The sequence below is a fragment of the Pelmatolapia mariae genome, linkage group LG9 (assembly GCF_036321145.2).
Source record: "Pelmatolapia mariae isolate MD_Pm_ZW linkage group LG9, Pm_UMD_F_2, whole genome shotgun sequence".
NCBI classification, from domain to species: domain Eukaryota; kingdom Metazoa; phylum Chordata; class Actinopteri; order Cichliformes; family Cichlidae; genus Pelmatolapia; species Pelmatolapia mariae.
This window is the reverse complement of record NC_086235.1, coordinates 21,713,885-21,732,636: the sequence shown is the minus strand read 5'-3', so window position 1 is coordinate 21,732,636 and position 18,752 is coordinate 21,713,885. Positions and strand designations below refer to the sequence as shown.

Below are 18,752 nucleotides of genomic sequence, written 5' to 3'. Positions count from 1 at the left end.
AGAGTCCTTCTTCTGGAAAAACTTGAAGTGCTTTTTCTTCTTTTTCAGGCACAGTTCTTGCAGATCTTTGTTCTGCGCCATACGTTTTGTCATCTCAGTGAAAAGTTTTTCATGCTGCACCTCAAACTTTTGACACCTTTTCTCTAGTTCTTCTCATTTTTCTTGCTTTTCTTTCTTGCAGTTCTTTATATTTTTCTTGTTGTACTTTCTTTTCCTCATGCATGTCGTTGTTTGTTTGTTGAACTTTGTCATGGATGGCCAGTAACTCTTGATGTCTCCTCTGCAGTTCTTGAAGAGCACACTGGATGTCTTTATGTATTTTCTCCTTTTGTCGCTCCTCCTCTTGCATTTCAATGTTTGTGTACTGTTATACAATCCATGCAAATGGGTTTTTTGCTCACCATTGCTTGGATTTTATTCTGCATTTCTGTACATATTTTCTCCAGTTCTTGTTTCTCGTCCTCAGTTTCAATGTTTTTGTCCTTTACATCATTTTAAAGTACTCGTAATTCTGTTTTTTTCTTCTGGAAGTCTTGGAGAACATGTTTCATTTCTCTCTGCATCACTTCCAGTTGTTCCTTGTCTTTTTGCAGTTGTGCATTTCTTTGGAGCACTTCATCAAACGTCACTTGAGGCCCTTCAGTTTTCCTCCCCGTAAGCATCTCATGGTCTTTTTCTTGAAGCTTGCTCTGCAATTATATGTATGTTGCCTCTTGTAGTTCCATTTCTTTCTGCAGTTGTGCATTTCTTTGGAGCGCTTTATTAAACATCACTCGCAGGCCTGAATCACTTGGTCTTTTTCTTGAAGCTTGTACTGAATTTATTTGTATTTACTTTCATGATCTTCTTTCTCTGTTTTCAGTTGTATATTTGTTTGGAGCGCTTCATCAAACGTACCTTGAAGACCTTTGTTTTTCTTCTCTCAATGTTCTGGAGTTTCCACTGTGTCTCTTGGTCTTTTTCTTGAAACTTGCATTGCAGTTCTTTGTATTTAGCTTCCTGCTCTTTTTTGCCTTCTTGCTGTTTTGTATTTCTATTGAGCGCTTCATTAAGCATCTCTCGCAGCCCTTCATTTTTCTTTTTTCTCCATCTCATAGAGCTTGCACTGCATCTCTTGGTGTATTACTTCCATTTTTTTGGTAGTTGCTTTGCCTTTCTTGATGCTTCTCCGCCACTTGAGTTTTCTCCTCTTCCATTTGTTTTACCCTGTTCTCCACGTGTTGTTTCTCCTTGATGCAGCGCTCAAACACTCTTCTGAGGGCTTCAAAATCATCGCACTGAGGAGTGCTGGGGTGAACTCTTTGTCTTGGGTGGTGTTTTTTCTCAGACATTTTGGCACCTTGAAACAATGTCTCTGTAAAAGATCCAAATATTTTCAAATTTCCAAAAGGTTTGATAGCTGCGAACAATCTGGTGTGTGGATTGAAAATGGTTGACAGAAATTTCTCTTGCCTACTGAGGAGTCACGCAAATTAGCTTGTCACATGACATTTTTGCGTAGGGAATTGTTTTTTGGGGGTTTTTTTTCGATTTATTTTGTTTCAATCTCTGAAAAAGAATTATTATCAATATTATTACAATAAAATAAATACAACAAAAACAATTTAAAAACAATTAAAAAAATTCTTTGGGACTTTTTCTGTATTATTGTAGGGTCCTTACTTTACAGTGTAAAGCAGCTTGAGGCAACTGTTCTTTGACTTGTTTTTAGTTTTCCAAAACGAAAAAAAAAGAACTTTTTGGACGTTTTGTACCACAGAACAAGCCATACATTTTTTAAAATCACATAATTCTATTGAAAAAGCTCTAAAAGGTGGTAATAGTACTAACTGTCTGAACTGGACTCAAATGGAGGTGAGTCCCTGCAGACCATGATCACCTTCAGTTTCCTGTGCCAGGCCATCTCTCTAACTCCAGAATCCAAACGAGGCTGTGTTATAAAACACAAAATCACCCTGAGAGTGAATGAAGGGAGGAAACTATACAGAAAGGCCTTATTTTTTCTTGTACCAGGTTGTGTCAAGATGCTTTCCAATGCTGCAAAGCTAGAAGTGAGTGAGTGAGTGCTTTTGGAGCCAGTCTCATGTAGCCACTAGTGTTTTGTCACTTTTGCATTGGCTTCACTGGTAAAAACAATATTGCCACCCTACCCCAAAAACAACTTAGCATCTAATTCCCCTGAACTGTTCACCACTTTGTTCAGCGGTAAACCTCTAATGCGCTTTATGTTTTCTGCCAGTGGTCATGATTCTTATGTAATATGGCCAGTCAGGTCAGGCATAATCTGTGATCAAGGGTCATTGTCATAGCAGCAGCAGAATCTCATCCCTTTAATATGGTCTATAAAACCAGACCCTGGCAGCAAACTAAGACATAAAGACTGATGCAAAAACAGGGTACCAAAAGCAAATAAACAGTTTATAGTGCCGTTTGATGTGCTGGAAATGTCACGCTGCGCTATGCGCTCTCTGATGAAAGCTCACAGCGTGTACAGTTGTTAAGGTGAATTAAAATGTTATGACTCAGTGGCATTGTGATGATTTGGCAGGTTTCTGAGGAAAAAAGAAACAAGGTATCGATGTGGCTGTTTGCCCAACGTATCCATCTTCATTTTCTTTTGCGACAGCTGCAAGTATGTGGAAATGTTATCCCAGTCACAGTGACTGCCATCATCCTTAATGAGTGTCACACACAGGTGGCCCCTCAGCAGAGCTGTGATTAAAAGGTAATCATCTCATACCAGACTAGCTTCTTTTAACCCATGGATACGTATGTATGATAGAAGATTGTTGGAAATATTACTGGATTTTTCCAGTGCCTTTTGCAGGATTCCTGGTTTTAACTAACTTGATCATCAAGCAGAGCTACAGCAGCAGTGATCCTCTGTAACCGTAAGCCATATCTGTTTAATTTTTCAGTGGAGCCAGAGCGGGCAATGAAGAACTCAATGTGGCGGCTCACAGTCACAAGTCAGACACAACAAGCAATGAGTGGAGGTCCCAGGAGAATCCCCCAGAGTCAAAAGTCTAAGCAAAATGCTACTATGACACAGATACAACAAACCACTAGGTTTTCAATAATTCATGGCGTTGTAGGGAGAGAACACCGAGGAGAAAAGCAGCACATGGTTGGATGTAATTGACCAAAAATACGTAGATTATGAGCCACAACAATAGTTGTTTATTGTTTCTGCTGCAGATATTCACCACAAAAACCTCTGTTGCCTAGCTCACAAATAATGTAGGAGTCTTTCTTTGTGTGTCTCGAAATGCTGCCTCGCTGCGTTTTTATCTCACTCTCTCTTGCTTTTCCTCTTAATAGTGGATCAGATCAATACAGTTTGCCTCTGGCCCAGACCTTTGCACTAAAACCAATTGTTCCTGGAACTCTGTACAAGCAGAGCCCGCATGACTTTTCCGCGAAGCGTGTCTGGCTTTTGCATCTGGCGAAATGTGCTGCATTTAACATTTGCTTTAGTTTAAAAGAAAACATGTTTATTTTGCTTAATGTCTTGTCATGGATGTGGACGACTTCTCAACTAACAGATAAGCTAGTTATATGTAGCCGGACGACAAATATCGCCTGGCTATTTGGAAAACCCTTAATATCAAATATCTCTTATTCAGTAAAGGACTAGATGTTACAATCCCTGACAATGCATTGCTTTAATGCATTGTCTTATAAAGAACTTGATGAGAAGCGTGTTAGCATACACAGCACAGTAAGACTGTAGCCAGCTGGTTAGCTTGGTTACTGCACCAAAACCAGACTCACACACATAACTTCACTTAAAGCCAATTTGCCTATTCGCCTAGATTAAAGAAAAGAAATGAATAGTGTTGAATGAGTTTAAGTTTCTTCCTGTTTTTCCAATCTTTATGCTAAGCTAAGCTAGCCAGTTTCTCCATTTAGCTTGTTATTTACCTCCAGTCACGTAGCTCTCCGCAGTGATCTCTCTCGGCGTTCATATATACCCAGATTGTTTGCAAGGATTTGATCCTGAAAACGAGTGACCCTTTTTAACCCACATTCAGCAGTAAGATCACAAAGCAGCTTGAACTCACTGCCTGCCAAACATCTGCTCTGAGACCAAACAGACACTGGATGTTACTGTGAGGGTAATGCAAACTAGTGAAACGTGTGAAATTGCAGAAAGTGTCTCTACAGTATACTGGATAATGTGCTGACTCATGCCATCTCTTTTTTCCTCTTTGGCACAAACACTGAGTAACCTGAGAGAGAGATAGTGATGACTAATTTACTTTTGACACAAAGTACCATCAACAGAAATTCAGAAACGAGGTTCCCCAGAAGAACATTGGTTCAAACCTCCTCTCTCTCCTTCTGTTGCTCCATTGTCCAGTTCTGAGACTCATGTGGCCGCTGTAGGCACTTTCAGTGATGGATGCTACAGTATCTGTTGTCCGTTTGCCCCTCAGCAAACTGTGATGCACTGTGTGTTCTGACACCTGCACTATAAGGACAAAAGTATCTCAATTTTTGAATTCAAGGGCTTTTAGTCCCCACTTCTCACAAGTGGATAAAATCAAGCACCTAGTCACGCAGCTTGCCTTTGCAAATATTTATGAAAGAATGCATCATTCTAAAGAACTTGTGAATTCAACTCTGGTGCTGTAATAAGATGTTTGAAAAAACGTCTTACCTTCTTCATAATCCAAGTGCTATTATTGCAGAGTGGAAGTTAGTGAGCTCCCAGTTTGGATTTGGGAGACAGACACCCTCTCTCATTTTAAGATTAGGCTTAAAACTTTCCTTTTTGATAAAGTAAATAGATAGGGCTGCATCAGGTGAGCCTGGATTGACCCTTTTTACTCACTATGTGTTTATACACCGCTCTGCAATTAATCATTAGCTATTATTAACCCTTTTTTGCATGAATTATCAGAACCTCAATCAGGTTTTTTTTCTAAAGTATTTTTCATCTTTAGGCATAAGAAAGGATTTTTGAACTTCATTTTTTTAAACTTACTTTTCAAAGAGTTTTTTTTACATGTCCACTTAGCCTTTGAATAGCTGTCCACTGTGCGTGAAAGGGTTAATCTCTGGCTTACTTCCACAGTATGTCTTTGGTCTGGAGAGTTCTTCCTGTTAAAAGGGAGTTTTTCATATCCACTTTTGCCAAGTGCTCGCTCAAAAGGGGTCATCTGATTGTTGGGATTTTCTCTCTATTATGTAGGATCTTTACCTTACAATATAAAGCACCTAGAGGCGACTGTTATTCTGATATAAATAATATTGAATCTGCTCTTTTTAACAGTCCGTGTTTTGACCGTCACCTACAGCTACAGAATTAAGGCACTTTGAAATCGGGTGATTTGCCTTCTCAGCTTGGGTACCTAACTCACTCACTGGAGTCAACATTACACTTCAGTTAACATCACTGATGCAAACTATGCTGCGTTTAACAAGTAGCATAAAATGACATATGTGTCACCATTTAAATCTTTTCATGATATCCAGATCTTTGTCCCAACAAGGATAAAAACAACAGCAGATGTAATGACGGTAAATGAGTGGTAAAGGAGTGATTACACTGATCCATCAGCAATATAAATGCAGGGCCATCTGTTATTTTGTGGCCATGATAAAATACCTTTTGCTGCTTCTAATGTGAAATCTTTGGCACAGACATTTTGGACTGTTGTTGCTGATGTTGGGCTGATGATTATAAGCATTATTAACTTTCTTGGCTTCACACGCTCACGCAGCAAGGTACTAATTTTGTGAAGCTAGGCTCTCGTGGAAGACTATGATTACATCCCAGACCTTAAGAAGGCATAACACGAGTGCTAATAATCGAAGAGAGCAGTGTCAGTAGAGCAGAGTGTCATTATAAATGAAAAAAAAAAAAAGACATACAAAAGAAATCTCCCTCCTAGTCCTTTTCATTAGTTGACAGTTTATTCTCTAGTGAGAGGACTAAATAAGGACTGTGTCATTGGCTGCCAAGGCTAAATAGTTTGTGGGCCCAGCTGGTCAGTCACAAGGGAGAGAATTAAAGGCTAAAAATGGAAGCAATTTTCTTGCAAGATTAGCCTGCGAGGAAACTGAGAAAGATGAGTTTAATGAAGCTTTATGTCACAAAATTTACCCATTCAGTTATTTGGTGGTGGATTTCATCTTAATTTTAATTTGGTATTAAAGTCTTACGTTGTGATTAACATACAGCATTGTAATTACTTTGCAACACAGCAGAAAAAGAAATCAGGAGGAATAGTTGGGAGCATAATAAACTTCCTGCACTCTGCATAAACGATTCAGAGCGAAGAGATTTTTATTGTGCTGATAAAAAGATTTCTATAAGTCAGTTATGTAAAAGTTTTTCTGGAACTGTATTTGTAAAATGAAAACTGTGCCCTCAATAGAGGCTTTCATTGTTTACTAAAGAGAGCCATCTACTGGAGAATAGCCTATACTGAACTGTATTCAAACAGATGTAAATTGCATAGTTTTGGGCTTTAATTTGGTGTTTTTTGTGTCAGATTCCACATAGAAAAATCAGAACAAACACACACGGTTATACTTGCTGCAAAATGAAAGACAAAACATATTATCCTTTCATCTGTGGTCCTTGTCCCAAACATCTGTGGCCCTTGTTTAGTCATTACTCCGACACAAACCAGTGATTAACTGGCTTTATAGTCATGCCAGTTCCTTTCCCAACCCATAACATCCTTGGCTCCTGGTTTTTCCACTAAAATGGAAATGAAGGATTGGCACTTTGCAGTAGATGATGTGACAGCGGCAACAGTTGTATGAAGGTCAGTGTGATAGAAATGCGTTTTACGACGCTTGCAACCTGAAAACAATGCATGGAACACACCATCCAGTAAAACGTAATGGGCTATATCATGTGATATTTCAGGTTCTCAGGCTGTTCAAGTCAGCAGCATCCAGCGTGTGTCTGTGTGGCTCTACATGTATTTGATCCCTGTGTTCTGTCTTTATACATAAAGTCCAGTACTGGATGCAAGTAAGCATCTAAATGAATGTGTAATAATAAAAAATATGACAACACAAAATACCTATTCAGACGGTGCACTACCTCCCCGAGCTTTTCTCTCAATTCAATTGTGAAGCTTGTGACAAAAACCAATTCATCACACATACCATTGCCCCTCTTTTCCCCTCTGGCTCATTTCCCCAAATAATTTAGGATCTACAGCCAAAGATGTTGGTGATGTGTTTGGAAAAATAAGCATCTTTTCAAGGTGATGATGACCCTCTCTGAGAAAAGGAAGGGAAGCCTCTGAAAATCCAATTATCCAAAGGCCTGCCTTTTTTTTTTTTATTGCCATCAGCAATGCTGGCCCATCAGCAGCATAGCAACTGTTTCCAACAATTGCCCCCACACTAATTCTATCGCTGTAGCCAGACTTGCCCAGGGTGTGGACATTAAGCTCAATTTTCATCTAAAAGTGATTGCATAATGTCTGACAATGCAGCTGAGAAAATGTGGGTGTTAAGGTATAAATGGGATGATAAAAGGAGGCAAAACTTGATTTGAGAAACGAGAAACGGGAAAACTTTTATTTTATTCATGCATGTAAAGCAAATTTTTTCGCTTCCATTTAGTAAAATCTCAGACTGTTAACTAAAGAGTGGGTGCATTCAAATGTTGACATGACTACAGTAATTAACGACTAAGAATAATTAGTGACAATGTTAGTAATATAGATACTTTAAGCAATAAGGGACCAGCAAACTGATGAAGGCAAAGAATAGACAAATACAGGACTACAGGCTATGAAACCATCACTGGTGGATAATATGTTGACAGAACTTATAGGACATCTATCATAGATTATATACTATAACTTACTCCAATCACTATTCCTCCAACGCGAACATAGAGCAATTTATTTAAACATATCAAAGTATACATGGAAATACAGTATATAAGGCAAAAACAGAACTTTGATGGTCAATATTTGCATGACCATCTTCATTCTTTAACACAGCTTGAGCTCCTTTTGGCAGTTTCTTTAAGTAGTCTAAGTAGTCAACAATAGTTCTGCAGGGTTCTGGAGGACAGTGGCTTTGGGGTCATGTTGAAAATTGAAGCCATTGCAAATCAGATGGTGCTGCATGGTGAATCCAAACCTGACAGCGTTATTCTGTGGTCATAATACCATAAATTTTAACAAGATCTCCAACACCACTGGCAGAAATGCAACCCCAAACCATGACAGAGCCTCCGCCGTGTTTTATAGATGGCTGTCGACACTGTCATACCTCTCTCCTGACCTCCTCTGTACATATTGATGATCATTTGAACCAGAAATTTTGATTCACCACTCCATAAACTCTTGCTACTGATTTTCAGTGAAGTTTTTGTGTAATTTGGCATTCCTCAGCATTTTCTCCCTGTTTGAATAGCTTATTGAAAGCCACCCTTCCACTGAGACCACTTCTGATAAGGTTTCAGTGAACAATAAATGGATCAACTGAGGAGCCAGATGCATCTTTCGGGTCCTGTGTCAGGTCTTTGCTGGATTTTTGTCTGGTTTACTTAGGTTTTTAAAGGATATGCTGCATAGAGATTCAAATGCAACTTGTTGGTGCAAAAATACTATTTTACATGCATCAAACTGTGTTACTGTTGGTATTTTTCATAGATTCAAGTAAAGAAATGAAAACAAATGTGTTTTTGTGACAGGCTGCCTGAAGATACAATTTAAAATATATTTTGTTCTTTTGTTGTATTTTATGTGTAGACACAACACTGATTCACCCCTCGAGTTGTCTTTTTATGCTTGAATGATTCACAGGTCAGTGTTAAGTGCTTAACAACAAAAGAGAAGAAGCATTCCTCTGAAAATGGTACACTTCAAGGACTTTACTATTTTGTCAAAGGCAAAGTGACAAGAACGGGGAAGGATTAAGCTTAACCAGTCCAAAGAAAAGAAATAACTCGGAAATTAAGTAGAGAGTAAAGAAGTTTTTTTTTTAAGAAATCAGATCCATTCAAACTAAATTCATTCATTAAACACTTGAAGGCAAAATAATGATAAAACCAGCAGTCATTGCACTACAACATTTACTGAATGAATAAACAACCTGTTATGGTGGTCTTATGGAGTGAGCAAATATTAAATATGAAACCAGTTTTCTGTGGGAAATCCAGAACAATCAGTAATCTCTACTGAAATACTTATTTACATAGCAAACACTCACATAGACAACTAAACTGATGAGAATAAACTGCTTCTGTTCATTCATCCACACAAGCAGCATCTTCACCTGGACGTCAGAGTCCTGATAGTGGATCAGGTAGTGCTCACCGTCATAGTCGTAGCACACAGGCGTCCTTTCCAGCTCCGCTGAAACGGGCGAGGTGACACACTTGAAGGGCTTCCTAAATTCATCTAGCAGAGTCAGACTCATAATGCAGCAATTCTACAAGAAGTTGAAAAGTAAATAAGTGCCAGTGTGTATATTTTCTGCCTGCCACACCACTGCTGGGAATTTTATGCTGGTGTAGTACCTCCACTGTGCCCTGCAGGGCCTCACAACGCCAGGGCAGGGTGATGTCGCCAGACAGAGGTGTGTGCTGGGACAAGTTTGTGCTGCTAATGACGGTTAGCTGGATCAGCCCATCAGAGATCTGAGCTAGACAGAGAAAACACCACGTGTAGACATTTAGACCCAATTTAAGACAGCTAAGCAGTTTAAGTCTGCAATCACTGTAACCATCAAACACAAACACAAATTTTTTAGTGAATTTAGCTAAATTTTAACAAATTCAGAGGCTGTATCATATCACTAGATTATTATATATAGCAGTTCTTACACCTAAAGAATGAAAGTTAGACTATGTCGATTAATGCTTTAAAATATTGAATGAAGACTTGAGTAAAGAAAGTGTTTTTGTGTCACTTTTTTCTACAATGATCAACATTTTCTCTGCATTTTTGTTTTGTTGAATAGAATTACTCTTGTATTGTCTGATGTATGACTAGCTGTTAATAGAAAGTAAGTACTAAGCTGAAATATTCCAGACAGCACTTCAGAAGTCTACCTCTTTTTTTTTTATGACAAGAGTATAGATCGCAGGCTCACAAAATGTATTCAGTATTCTGAAATACCTTTCTGTATAACCTCCCTTTTATTCCACATATCCAAGTTTCCTGCCCTATAGCTGAGGTTTAATTAGTTTGAAAAAGCAAGCCTGTAAGTGTTTGTCACACATGCGAAACAAACTATGGAGGCACATACAAATAGTACTGTACATGCCTAAATACAAATTGACTGGTCTTAGGAAATAAACTACAGTCATAAATTTGCAGGAAAAATGGGAGGAAAAAAATCACAGCAAATGAATTCTTGATATTTAGCACTCTGTTTTGTATCCCTCTAAAAGTTACTATACATGTAAAACATAGCTACACTGTGGGGTTTTTTTTAATATATTTCCCACTCAGTACAGTAGATTATTCATATTTCCTTGGCATAATTTACAGTGTAACTTAGTGAATGTGGGTACAAAATGTGGGTATGAATGGATTACTTCTGTGGCAGAAGAGCTGGGAAAAGCTTCCGGACATGAGCTCGCATACAGTGTTGTGGAGAACAATGTGTAGCTGGTAACCATGGAGACCGTATTCAGGGTCTATATCACAGTAAGGGGGTTGGACCACCGGCTCCACATAAGAACTGGAAAGGGGAAAAAGGAAAAGAGTTGATTAAACCAGAAAGTGTAAACTGTGTCTAGTGGGGTGGGGGGGGGGCATCAAGAAAAAAGCATTTTCCTAAAAAAAAAGGCAAAGATTTATTAATTTTGTGGAACATAATAAATAAAAGTGCTGTACTCCCACAGGAAACCAGGAGATGGTGCTATATCCTCACTATGCTGAAGTACGGTATCATTAACACCTTGTGGTCCTGAAAATACTTTTGTTTTCACGTGGATGGAAAGTAAATTACTGTTGGGTAATAACTCATAAGCCTCTAGAGCACCTGTGAGTCTGAGTGTAGACAAGAGCTGTGAGCACTTCCACCACACAGCACAGTTTGTACAATTCTAACAATTTAATTAATTTAATTAGTTTTCAGGATTAGTTCTCCAGGCTTCTTGAAGGACATTCAAAGCTCTTCTTTGGAAGCCAGCTGACCTCTTACTGACATACTGACAATGATTTGAACTACAAATTTCTAATCTGAATTCATCACCCCATAAAACCTGTTTCCACTGATTTTCACTCCAGTTCTTGTGTAATTCTCATACTTCAGCATTTTCTCCCTCTTTCCCTTTGTTAAGAATTGCTTCTTGACAACCACCCTTCCTGAGACCATTCTTGTGTCATGTCTTTGCTGAATGTTTTCCTATTTCTTAAGCCCGTGACTTTCAGGTCCTGTTCATCTGCTGCCATTATTTTAGGTCTAACACTTCTTCTTCTTCTTTTGTCCTTCTCTTGTCGAGAATTTTCATCTAATAGCTCAATTAGCCCAATTTAAAATTGGTTCTTTGCTAAGCTGTCTGTTATGTGGAGAAATCACACTAAATCATCCCCTGACTTATGGGCTCTTTCTGTGCTCGAATGATTAGGTCAGTGTTAAATGGCTTAACAAACAAACAAAGAAAAACAGTTTTCTGAAAATTGTCAGGTACAAGGACTGGACTGCAAATAAGTCCAAAGAAAAACTCTTTCAGAAAGTCAAATCTCACCGTACAGTGTACCACTGCAGGAGCAATACTGTCAGTCTATACATCCCTTGAATTTGCGATGCAGCACACCTTGTATGGATGTTCATAAGAGGGGCTGGTTATAGTCCAACCTACCAAACAGAAGATCCCTGAGTGCTTCTTTCCACCAGCTTGTGGAAGTGGAGGGTGAACATGATAAAGGCAACTGAGCACTGGTCCTGGAAAAAAAAAGATGCTTAAAGATGTCACTTCTCCTGATAAATACTGTGATGAATACTGTGTATCTTGTTCTGCTACTCTAAGCCAGTAAATAATAATCAAAACATGGCATTAATGCCTGAAGTAATTACCCTCCAGACACCGATGATGATGCCAGGCTGTAGCAACTTAAGCTGCACCAATCTGTCCTGGCCAATGACTTGCATGTTCTTAGTTAGAGTCTGCATGTCTAACTTTGCCATGAGGGACCTACAAACAGGTCTGACAGAGGAAGCAAAGACGGCAGTTGGTTTTACTGAGACAAGAGGAGAAACAAAGGGTGTAGATGGATGTCAGCTGCCTTTACCTCTTTGGGCTGACGCAGGCTAGCCTCCTGACACCGTAGAGCTGAAGGGTGGAAATCTGCTGGTAGTCGGGCAAGCGGTCTCCTCCGCTCCAGCACAGTGTCACTGAAGTCTCAGTGAACTGGGACCGGCTCTGCTCCAAAGTGCGCTCACGCCCTGACTTATCCATGACTGTCAGTTCCCAGGTGACGTTCAAGTTTCTAGAGTTAGAAAACAGAATGTAGAATTGTAGGAACAGGACTTTTTGCAGATTTGCAATAAAAGCATGCAGAGAACGGTGTAGAGAGAGAGAAGAAGAGAGCAGGTGAGAGTGAAGCTAAGCATGGCAGAAGTTAACAGGTTCTTTAATACCAAATACCACATAAACAGTCCAAATGAATCATTGAACAAAAATATAATCCATCCATTTGTCTTCTAATTTATTACAGTAAAAAATAATCGGGCAGTGTTTGGCAGCGTTGCTCTTTAAATCAGAAAAATTACAAGTTTATTAGCTGTTACATCTCATTTGTCAGCAGAGGGAAGTAGTATGACTCCATTTAAAGCTGTTCTTGCTAATGAAATGATATGCAACGAATGAAATTAAAACTGCAGCTGTTGTGACGAATCTCTTGATCCAGTTCTGTCTAAACCATGATTCAGGGCTGCCCCTACTGTGATGCAGCCGGCGCCTCGCTGAGACACCATCCAATATCAATTAGGTGGGGGAACAAAGCTAAAAACTGGAGCAGCCCAGGGGGCTCCAGCAGCTGACCCCAGGGATTTCACTCTGCACTGCCTGTATGCTTGACGTCTTGTGAAATGATTATTACCAAGGTAAATCGCATGCTCCTCATGGTCTCTAACAGACAAAAAAAGCCCTACAGGGAGTTGTCTGAGTCGGTGGGAGGAGGGAGGAAGGCTGAGGTGTGCGTGCATGCATATGTGTTCTGTGGATGAGGGGTTGGGGGGCTAAGTAATTTATTTCAACAATTCAGACAGCCCCTGCAAGGAACACAATTATTTCTACTTCCCCTCTGTACCACAGCGACTGCCACAGAACTCAATATTGAGTGCAGCACAGTCTCTAATCAGAGGTTATAAAAACACAGCAGAATCTGCGGTGGAGGTGGCGAGGGAGCTCTCCCCTGCGTGCTGGTATCCCCCTGAGCAGACATCACGTTCAGAAAGAGACCTCCTTCCTCACCTTTAATAAGAAAGTGTCATTAAGTGTGACATCAAAAACAAACCATACTTTTTGTTTTTGATTACCAGCAGCTTGAACTATCCTCTTGTTGTGTTCTCCCCCCACCTCTCCAACCTTGAACTTTCTCAACAGCGAGGGGAGATCTCCAAAGTTTTGCTATTTGCTAACAGCAAACAATGAACAAAGGCTTCATACAGCTGCTTCCAAACAAATACCAAATCCCCGTTAGAGCACAGACACAGCACAGACCTCCTTTCAACTAAAAGGATATAAAATTCACTATAAAAGTAGTTAACATGAGTATTTAGAGAAAAAATAATGAGATATTTCTCTTTCTAAATGTGTTTGAGTAGGTGATACATAAAGTAAATGGAAAACCTCATTCCTTTGAACTAAACTTGGGTTTTCTCTCTTTATCTGTCTCACACTTCACCTGAGGACCCACTCTGTTTGGCTGGGTAGCCCTGTGTGAATACTGATGAGTCCAAGCCGCCTCGTCCACTTGATCATGTCACATTCAGCTACAGTCTTGAAGTACAGCCTCTTATAGTAACCTTCGGGTCGATCCTGCACCTCCATCGTGGCCATCCTCAACAGAGATTTGTCCATGCACTTTTTATTCTTGCTGAAATCCGCAATGTAAAGATTTCTCCAAAGAGCACTGCAATGACAGCATCAGGAGAGTGACCGACTCGGTCAGAAAGGTTACAAACCAGTACAGTATGTCTAGTGTGATCATTTCTTACAGGGTGGCCATTCTACGATAACCAAGAAAAAAAAGTTTAAGTTTTATTCATCAGAATGATAATATCAAAACATCAGCTATGAAATTTCATGTTTTAATAAGTTTAATAGTGAATTCTTCCGATATAGGAACAATCTTTTCTACTAAGGAGGAAACTATTTAACCCTGTGATGCCTGAAGCATGAAATGATTCCAGAAAGTTCTGATATTTTGGAAAACACGACTGTTTATTGAACCTTTTGAAATTTTTTTAAAGAAAGAAATTAATGTCAATTTGCATATAGTATAAGCTTCAGTTTGTATCATTTTTGCCACACTTTGTGCAAAAAAGAATCACGCTGATGACCTGGAGCTCTCAAATACTCATGTATTAAATATGACAAACTTGGCATTACAGACAACACTGATCACTGAGTTCTTGGTATTCTTTGGTAGTTACTGGAGGACATTTGGGTTCTGATTGTGGTTCTGACCAACAACAAAAAAATCAATGTGTCAAGACTGTTGAATTGACCATAGGCTGCAATCTGGCTGGCTTTTTTACATTTCAGAATATGTCCTAAATGATATATAAATATATATTTTGATTTGTAGGACATGTTTTTCACTGACGTGAAATGTTTTAATAAACTAGACCTTTAATAAAACAAGTTTGTGCATCCACAGAGTGTCATGATCCTTGCCAAATCATGAAATCACAAAATAACAATTTTGAAATGTAAACTTTGTGCATTTGGATTGCCTCCAAAAGGTGGAGAGCTAGATGCTTCAGTACATAAGCTCAGTGAGCAACTCTAGATATGTGGCTTGAATTTCAGGCCAGACATCCAGAGATATGTGGCAGGATTTGCTAATGAAATGTTCTGCATTAAGAAAAGTGCTGTCTAACACGGGTAAACACAGTAAATGTATAAAAAATTGCAATATAAAATTGGAGTAGAAGACCAGTGGCGCATAGCAGGTAATTTTTTCTAAATATCTAAAAAGAAACAAGAACATGAATATCAATGCACCACATATTGGTGCCGCAGCTGAAGTTTTTATGTTTAAGTAGTTGAGGAACTTAGGACCACGCTGTAAAGTTTCCTCTTTCAAGGTCTAATGGCTTTTTCTCAGAAAAACAGAAGAAGAACTGGGGCAAAAACCACAGAGCTCCCGTGGCTTGGACTCCTACTAACTTAAAAGTTCTGCAGTAAGATTTAAAGGCATACTGTCCCTTTGCTATTGGATTAATTAACATAATCATGTATTTAATAAACTGTGGAAGATGCACTGACAAGATGGTACTTACTTGCTGTTGGCAAGCTGATAGAAGAGCTTATTGATGTGGTTTATGCAGCAAAGTGTGGAAGCATCCAGGTATGACAAAATCTTAATCAGGATCTCAGATGGCAGTCTATGGAAAAAAGGTAATTAGACATGACTACAAGGAAGTGACAGTGTGCCTTCATGCCTCCTACTGTTCAGATTTCAGTCTATGAGATAAATGTGTTCTGAAAACACTGTTTGGAAATCTTGTCATACACTTCTGGCAATAAAGTGAAACTACTTATCTCTATGTTCTGTTCTAGTAGATATGGTGAAAAAAACCCACAAATATGTAAATATGTAAAGAACTAAGCTGAGATTTTTAGATCTAAAGGTCTAATGAAAGCCATCCAACCATCCATCCATCTATCCATCTATCCATCCATGCCTGCTAATTACAAATACTGCTAGGTTTGTTGGCTCACAGCTGTCCTGGTTAATGATGCCATTGCTGTCCAATTAAATCACTTGAGTGAGCAATAAATTCGTCTTCCTATCACCTGCCCGCTCAGTCACTGTCATTTCACTACATATCAACAACCAGATTAAATTACTTCAAGAATAAATTAATTAAGAAACCAGATTGGGCGTTGTTTTAACAAGGCAAATGATTTCATACGACAGCTTTAAAGTTCAGATTATCCAAACAGCCATCCTCTCACTGACTAAATTCTTGCAGCTGTAATAATAGTTAGCAATAATAGATGTAACATGTGATATTAGAGCTCAAAAGTTCAGCTTAAGTCTACAGCCATGGCAGTACAGAGCGGTGCTTTGAGCTGCATACTACTGTTACCTACATGCTTACTTTACGATGGGCTTGCATCATCTCGTGATGACAGTGCTAACATGCTCATATTTTGTCATATGTTAGTATTTCTGTATTGACTGATTCATGCTAAATACAAATACACTGAGGCTAAAGAGAATGAAAATTGATTTTTCAGTTATTCAGTCAGAAATTAGAAGAAGCAACAAAGGAGATAGGAGCATTTCTGCACCTCCCTTTTCTTCTTTGCATGGTAGAGTTTTAACTTGAAAGTGTGATGATGATTTTCAGTGATGTGGTGCTTTCAAGGCCAGTCTCTAATATCTGATACAAATAATTTAACACAAATGATTTAAATAATTTAATTCTTTGATATTTTTTTCTTAAAATGTTACGAACAGATTTAAGATGTGCATATAGTTAAAAAAAAATAAAGGGATCTGAAAAATATAATGTCTTTAGACCAACTGAATTTGGTCACAACCGTGATTGGTATTTTTATTTTATTTTATTTTATTTTTCTGTATATTTAAATCAGTGAAAAGATTATGAAAATAAATCTGGTCTGCACTCCAAAGCTGTAAGACTCTAACCATTGTTTAAAAAGGAAAGTCTGAGTGAGACAATTATTTCTGCTCGTTGAGGCGTTCAGACTAAAACAAATATTAAAAACAACGCTGTTGCTAAATATGAACGATTAGCTGATTTAACAGAATCATTTTGGTAGTAGAGGACGCAACAGTCTACTGACTGACCTGTTTTTCTGTGTTGTAACTGCCTACATTTAATGGGAAAGAATCCAACTGCTTAATTCATGTAGTAAAGTGTTTTCCACCTGAATTGATTTACGCTGTGCTGTTATTGTATTTGTTGCTATAAGTCCTTTTACTTTGAAGTCTATAAACAGCAGATCCACTGTTTGAGCGCTGAATGCTACAACGATTAAGAAGAAGAAGAAGAAATGGCACGTACTGTGTATAGTCTGTGCATGCACTGACAGATTACCTTTCCATAAAGCTCTGAGTGGACGCTGGGGATGATTTGTCAGCTCTTTTGGACGTCCTTAATGCTCGTCCGGGAACGACTGCTTTCGAAGCCGCCATTTGTTCCGCCGGTCAACTTTGTGACAGTTACAAGACAATTTATATTGGCAAGGTTTTAAGGTAGTGAAATTTTAAAAGAACGTTTATTTGACAGCTTTTTTATTTAAAGACCGTGAAGATAACATCCGGGATCCAAAATGAACAGCTGGCACTGTGTTAAATCCATAAGTAGGTTGCATTAAATGACTTAATTCTCCTTGTGTGCTAACGAAATTCCGTGAAAGCGTCCGGTCACCATGGTGACATCGGCTCCCTCAACGTCTTCCGGTGGGAGGAAGCACAAATGCCTTCAAAATAAAAGCAGAATAGATCTCTCGCTCTCTCTCTCTCTCTCTCTCTCTCTCTCTCTCTCTCTACATATATATATATATATATATATATATGGATGGATGGATGGATGGATAGATAGATAGATATTTGTAGCCATGACAGCCGTTCCTTCTTTCCTATAGCAGCTGGATAGCTGCTACAACATTTGTTTCAGGTCAATTAAGTTTAAGTCAATTAAACTTGATCTGGTCATTTAAGTAGCAGAGGGGTTTTTTAATCAGTTTTAACTGCTTAGCATTGATGACATTAACAGCAGATCCACTAGAGGGGCAGCAATGAGACAACAAAACAAAACAGGATTAGTTTAACAGATGGAGGCCAATGACATTTTCACCCTCTTCATCCTTTTCTGACCATTTTTTTCACCGGTTTTACATTTAGCTAGAGTCGGTGTCCCTACAGGTAGCATGAGGCGATACCTGGACCCTAAAGAAGTTGCACACATAGTCCTACTCCACCAAGATGGCACATCAACATGTTGGTTTGCTGCGTCTCCCAGCACAGTCTCAAGAGCATGGAGGAGATTATACTAGATAGACAGTTAGTCTAGGAGAGCTGTAGAGCCTTGGAAGGTCCTTAGCCCATCAGCAGGGCCACAAGCTGTATAATGCTATACTACCTCTAACATCATTCAGCATGGCTAGTTTGGTGCTGGTCTGGGGAGGCTTATCCATGGAAGGACACACAAAACTCTACCGGCTAGGCAACAACACCCTGGCTGCCATTAAGTACAGGGATGAAATCCTTGGGCCCATTTTCAGACCCTACACTGGTGCGGTGGATCCTGGGTTCCTCCTGGTGCACAGCAATGCCTCCCTTGACGTATGAAAGCAGCTCCTGGAGCGTGAAGGAATTGATAACATTGATTGGCCACTACACTCGCCTGACCTAAATCCACTAGAATATCTCTGCTTTGCTCCAGCTGACATCACCAGGTTGCACCTCAGACTGTCCTGGAGCTCAGTGAGACCTTGGTCCAAATCTGGACACCATCCGTTATCTTATTCAGAACATATGCGATGTAGTCAGGCATTCATACAAGCAGGTGCGGGTCATGCAAACTACTGAGTATAATTTTGA

At 39.2% G+C, this 18,752-nt stretch overlaps 1 protein-coding gene across 5 annotated transcripts; it reads right to left on the bottom strand.

The window, feature by feature from the left end:
* Positions 1-7,545: 7,545 nt before the first annotated feature.
* On the bottom strand, positions 7,546-17,587 carry fbxo15 (F-box protein 15). Of its 5 annotated transcripts, none has more exons than XM_063483481.1 (9): positions 17,245-17,587; positions 15,454-15,558; positions 13,851-14,078; positions 12,234-12,431; positions 12,019-12,148; positions 11,804-11,886; positions 10,532-10,677; positions 9,509-9,633; positions 7,546-9,420 (listed from the first exon to the last, which is right to left on the bottom strand). In XM_063483481.1, the coding sequence occupies exons 1-9, from the start codon at positions 17,340-17,342 to the stop codon at positions 9,154-9,156; spliced, it is 1,380 nt and encodes a 459-aa protein (XP_063339551.1). In that variant the 5' UTR covers positions 17,343-17,587; the 3' UTR covers positions 7,546-9,153. The 5 variants fall into 5 exon arrangements, with proteins under 5 accessions (XP_063339551.1, XP_063339552.1, XP_063339554.1 ...); XM_063483482.1 differs by having other exon boundaries at positions 13,863-14,078; XM_063483484.1 differs by having other exon boundaries at positions 17,212-17,283.
* Positions 17,588-18,752: the final 1,165 nt, after the last annotated feature.

Bases quoted from the DNA above. Each gene is read 5' to 3' on its own strand.
- fbxo15 (XM_063483481.1), bottom strand. From the start codon at position 17,342: ATGGCGGCTTCGAAAGCAGTCGTTCCCGGACGAGCATTAAGGACGTCC. The intron at 12,432-13,850 runs GTGAAGTGTGAG...TTCTAACTCTAG, and splicing joins CAAACAGAGTGGGTCCTCAG to AAACTTGAACGTCACCTGGG. The intron at 9,634-10,531 runs GTAATCCATTCA...TTCTCTGTCTAG, and splicing joins CCAGCTCTTCTGCCACAGAA to CTCAGATCTCTGATGGGCTG.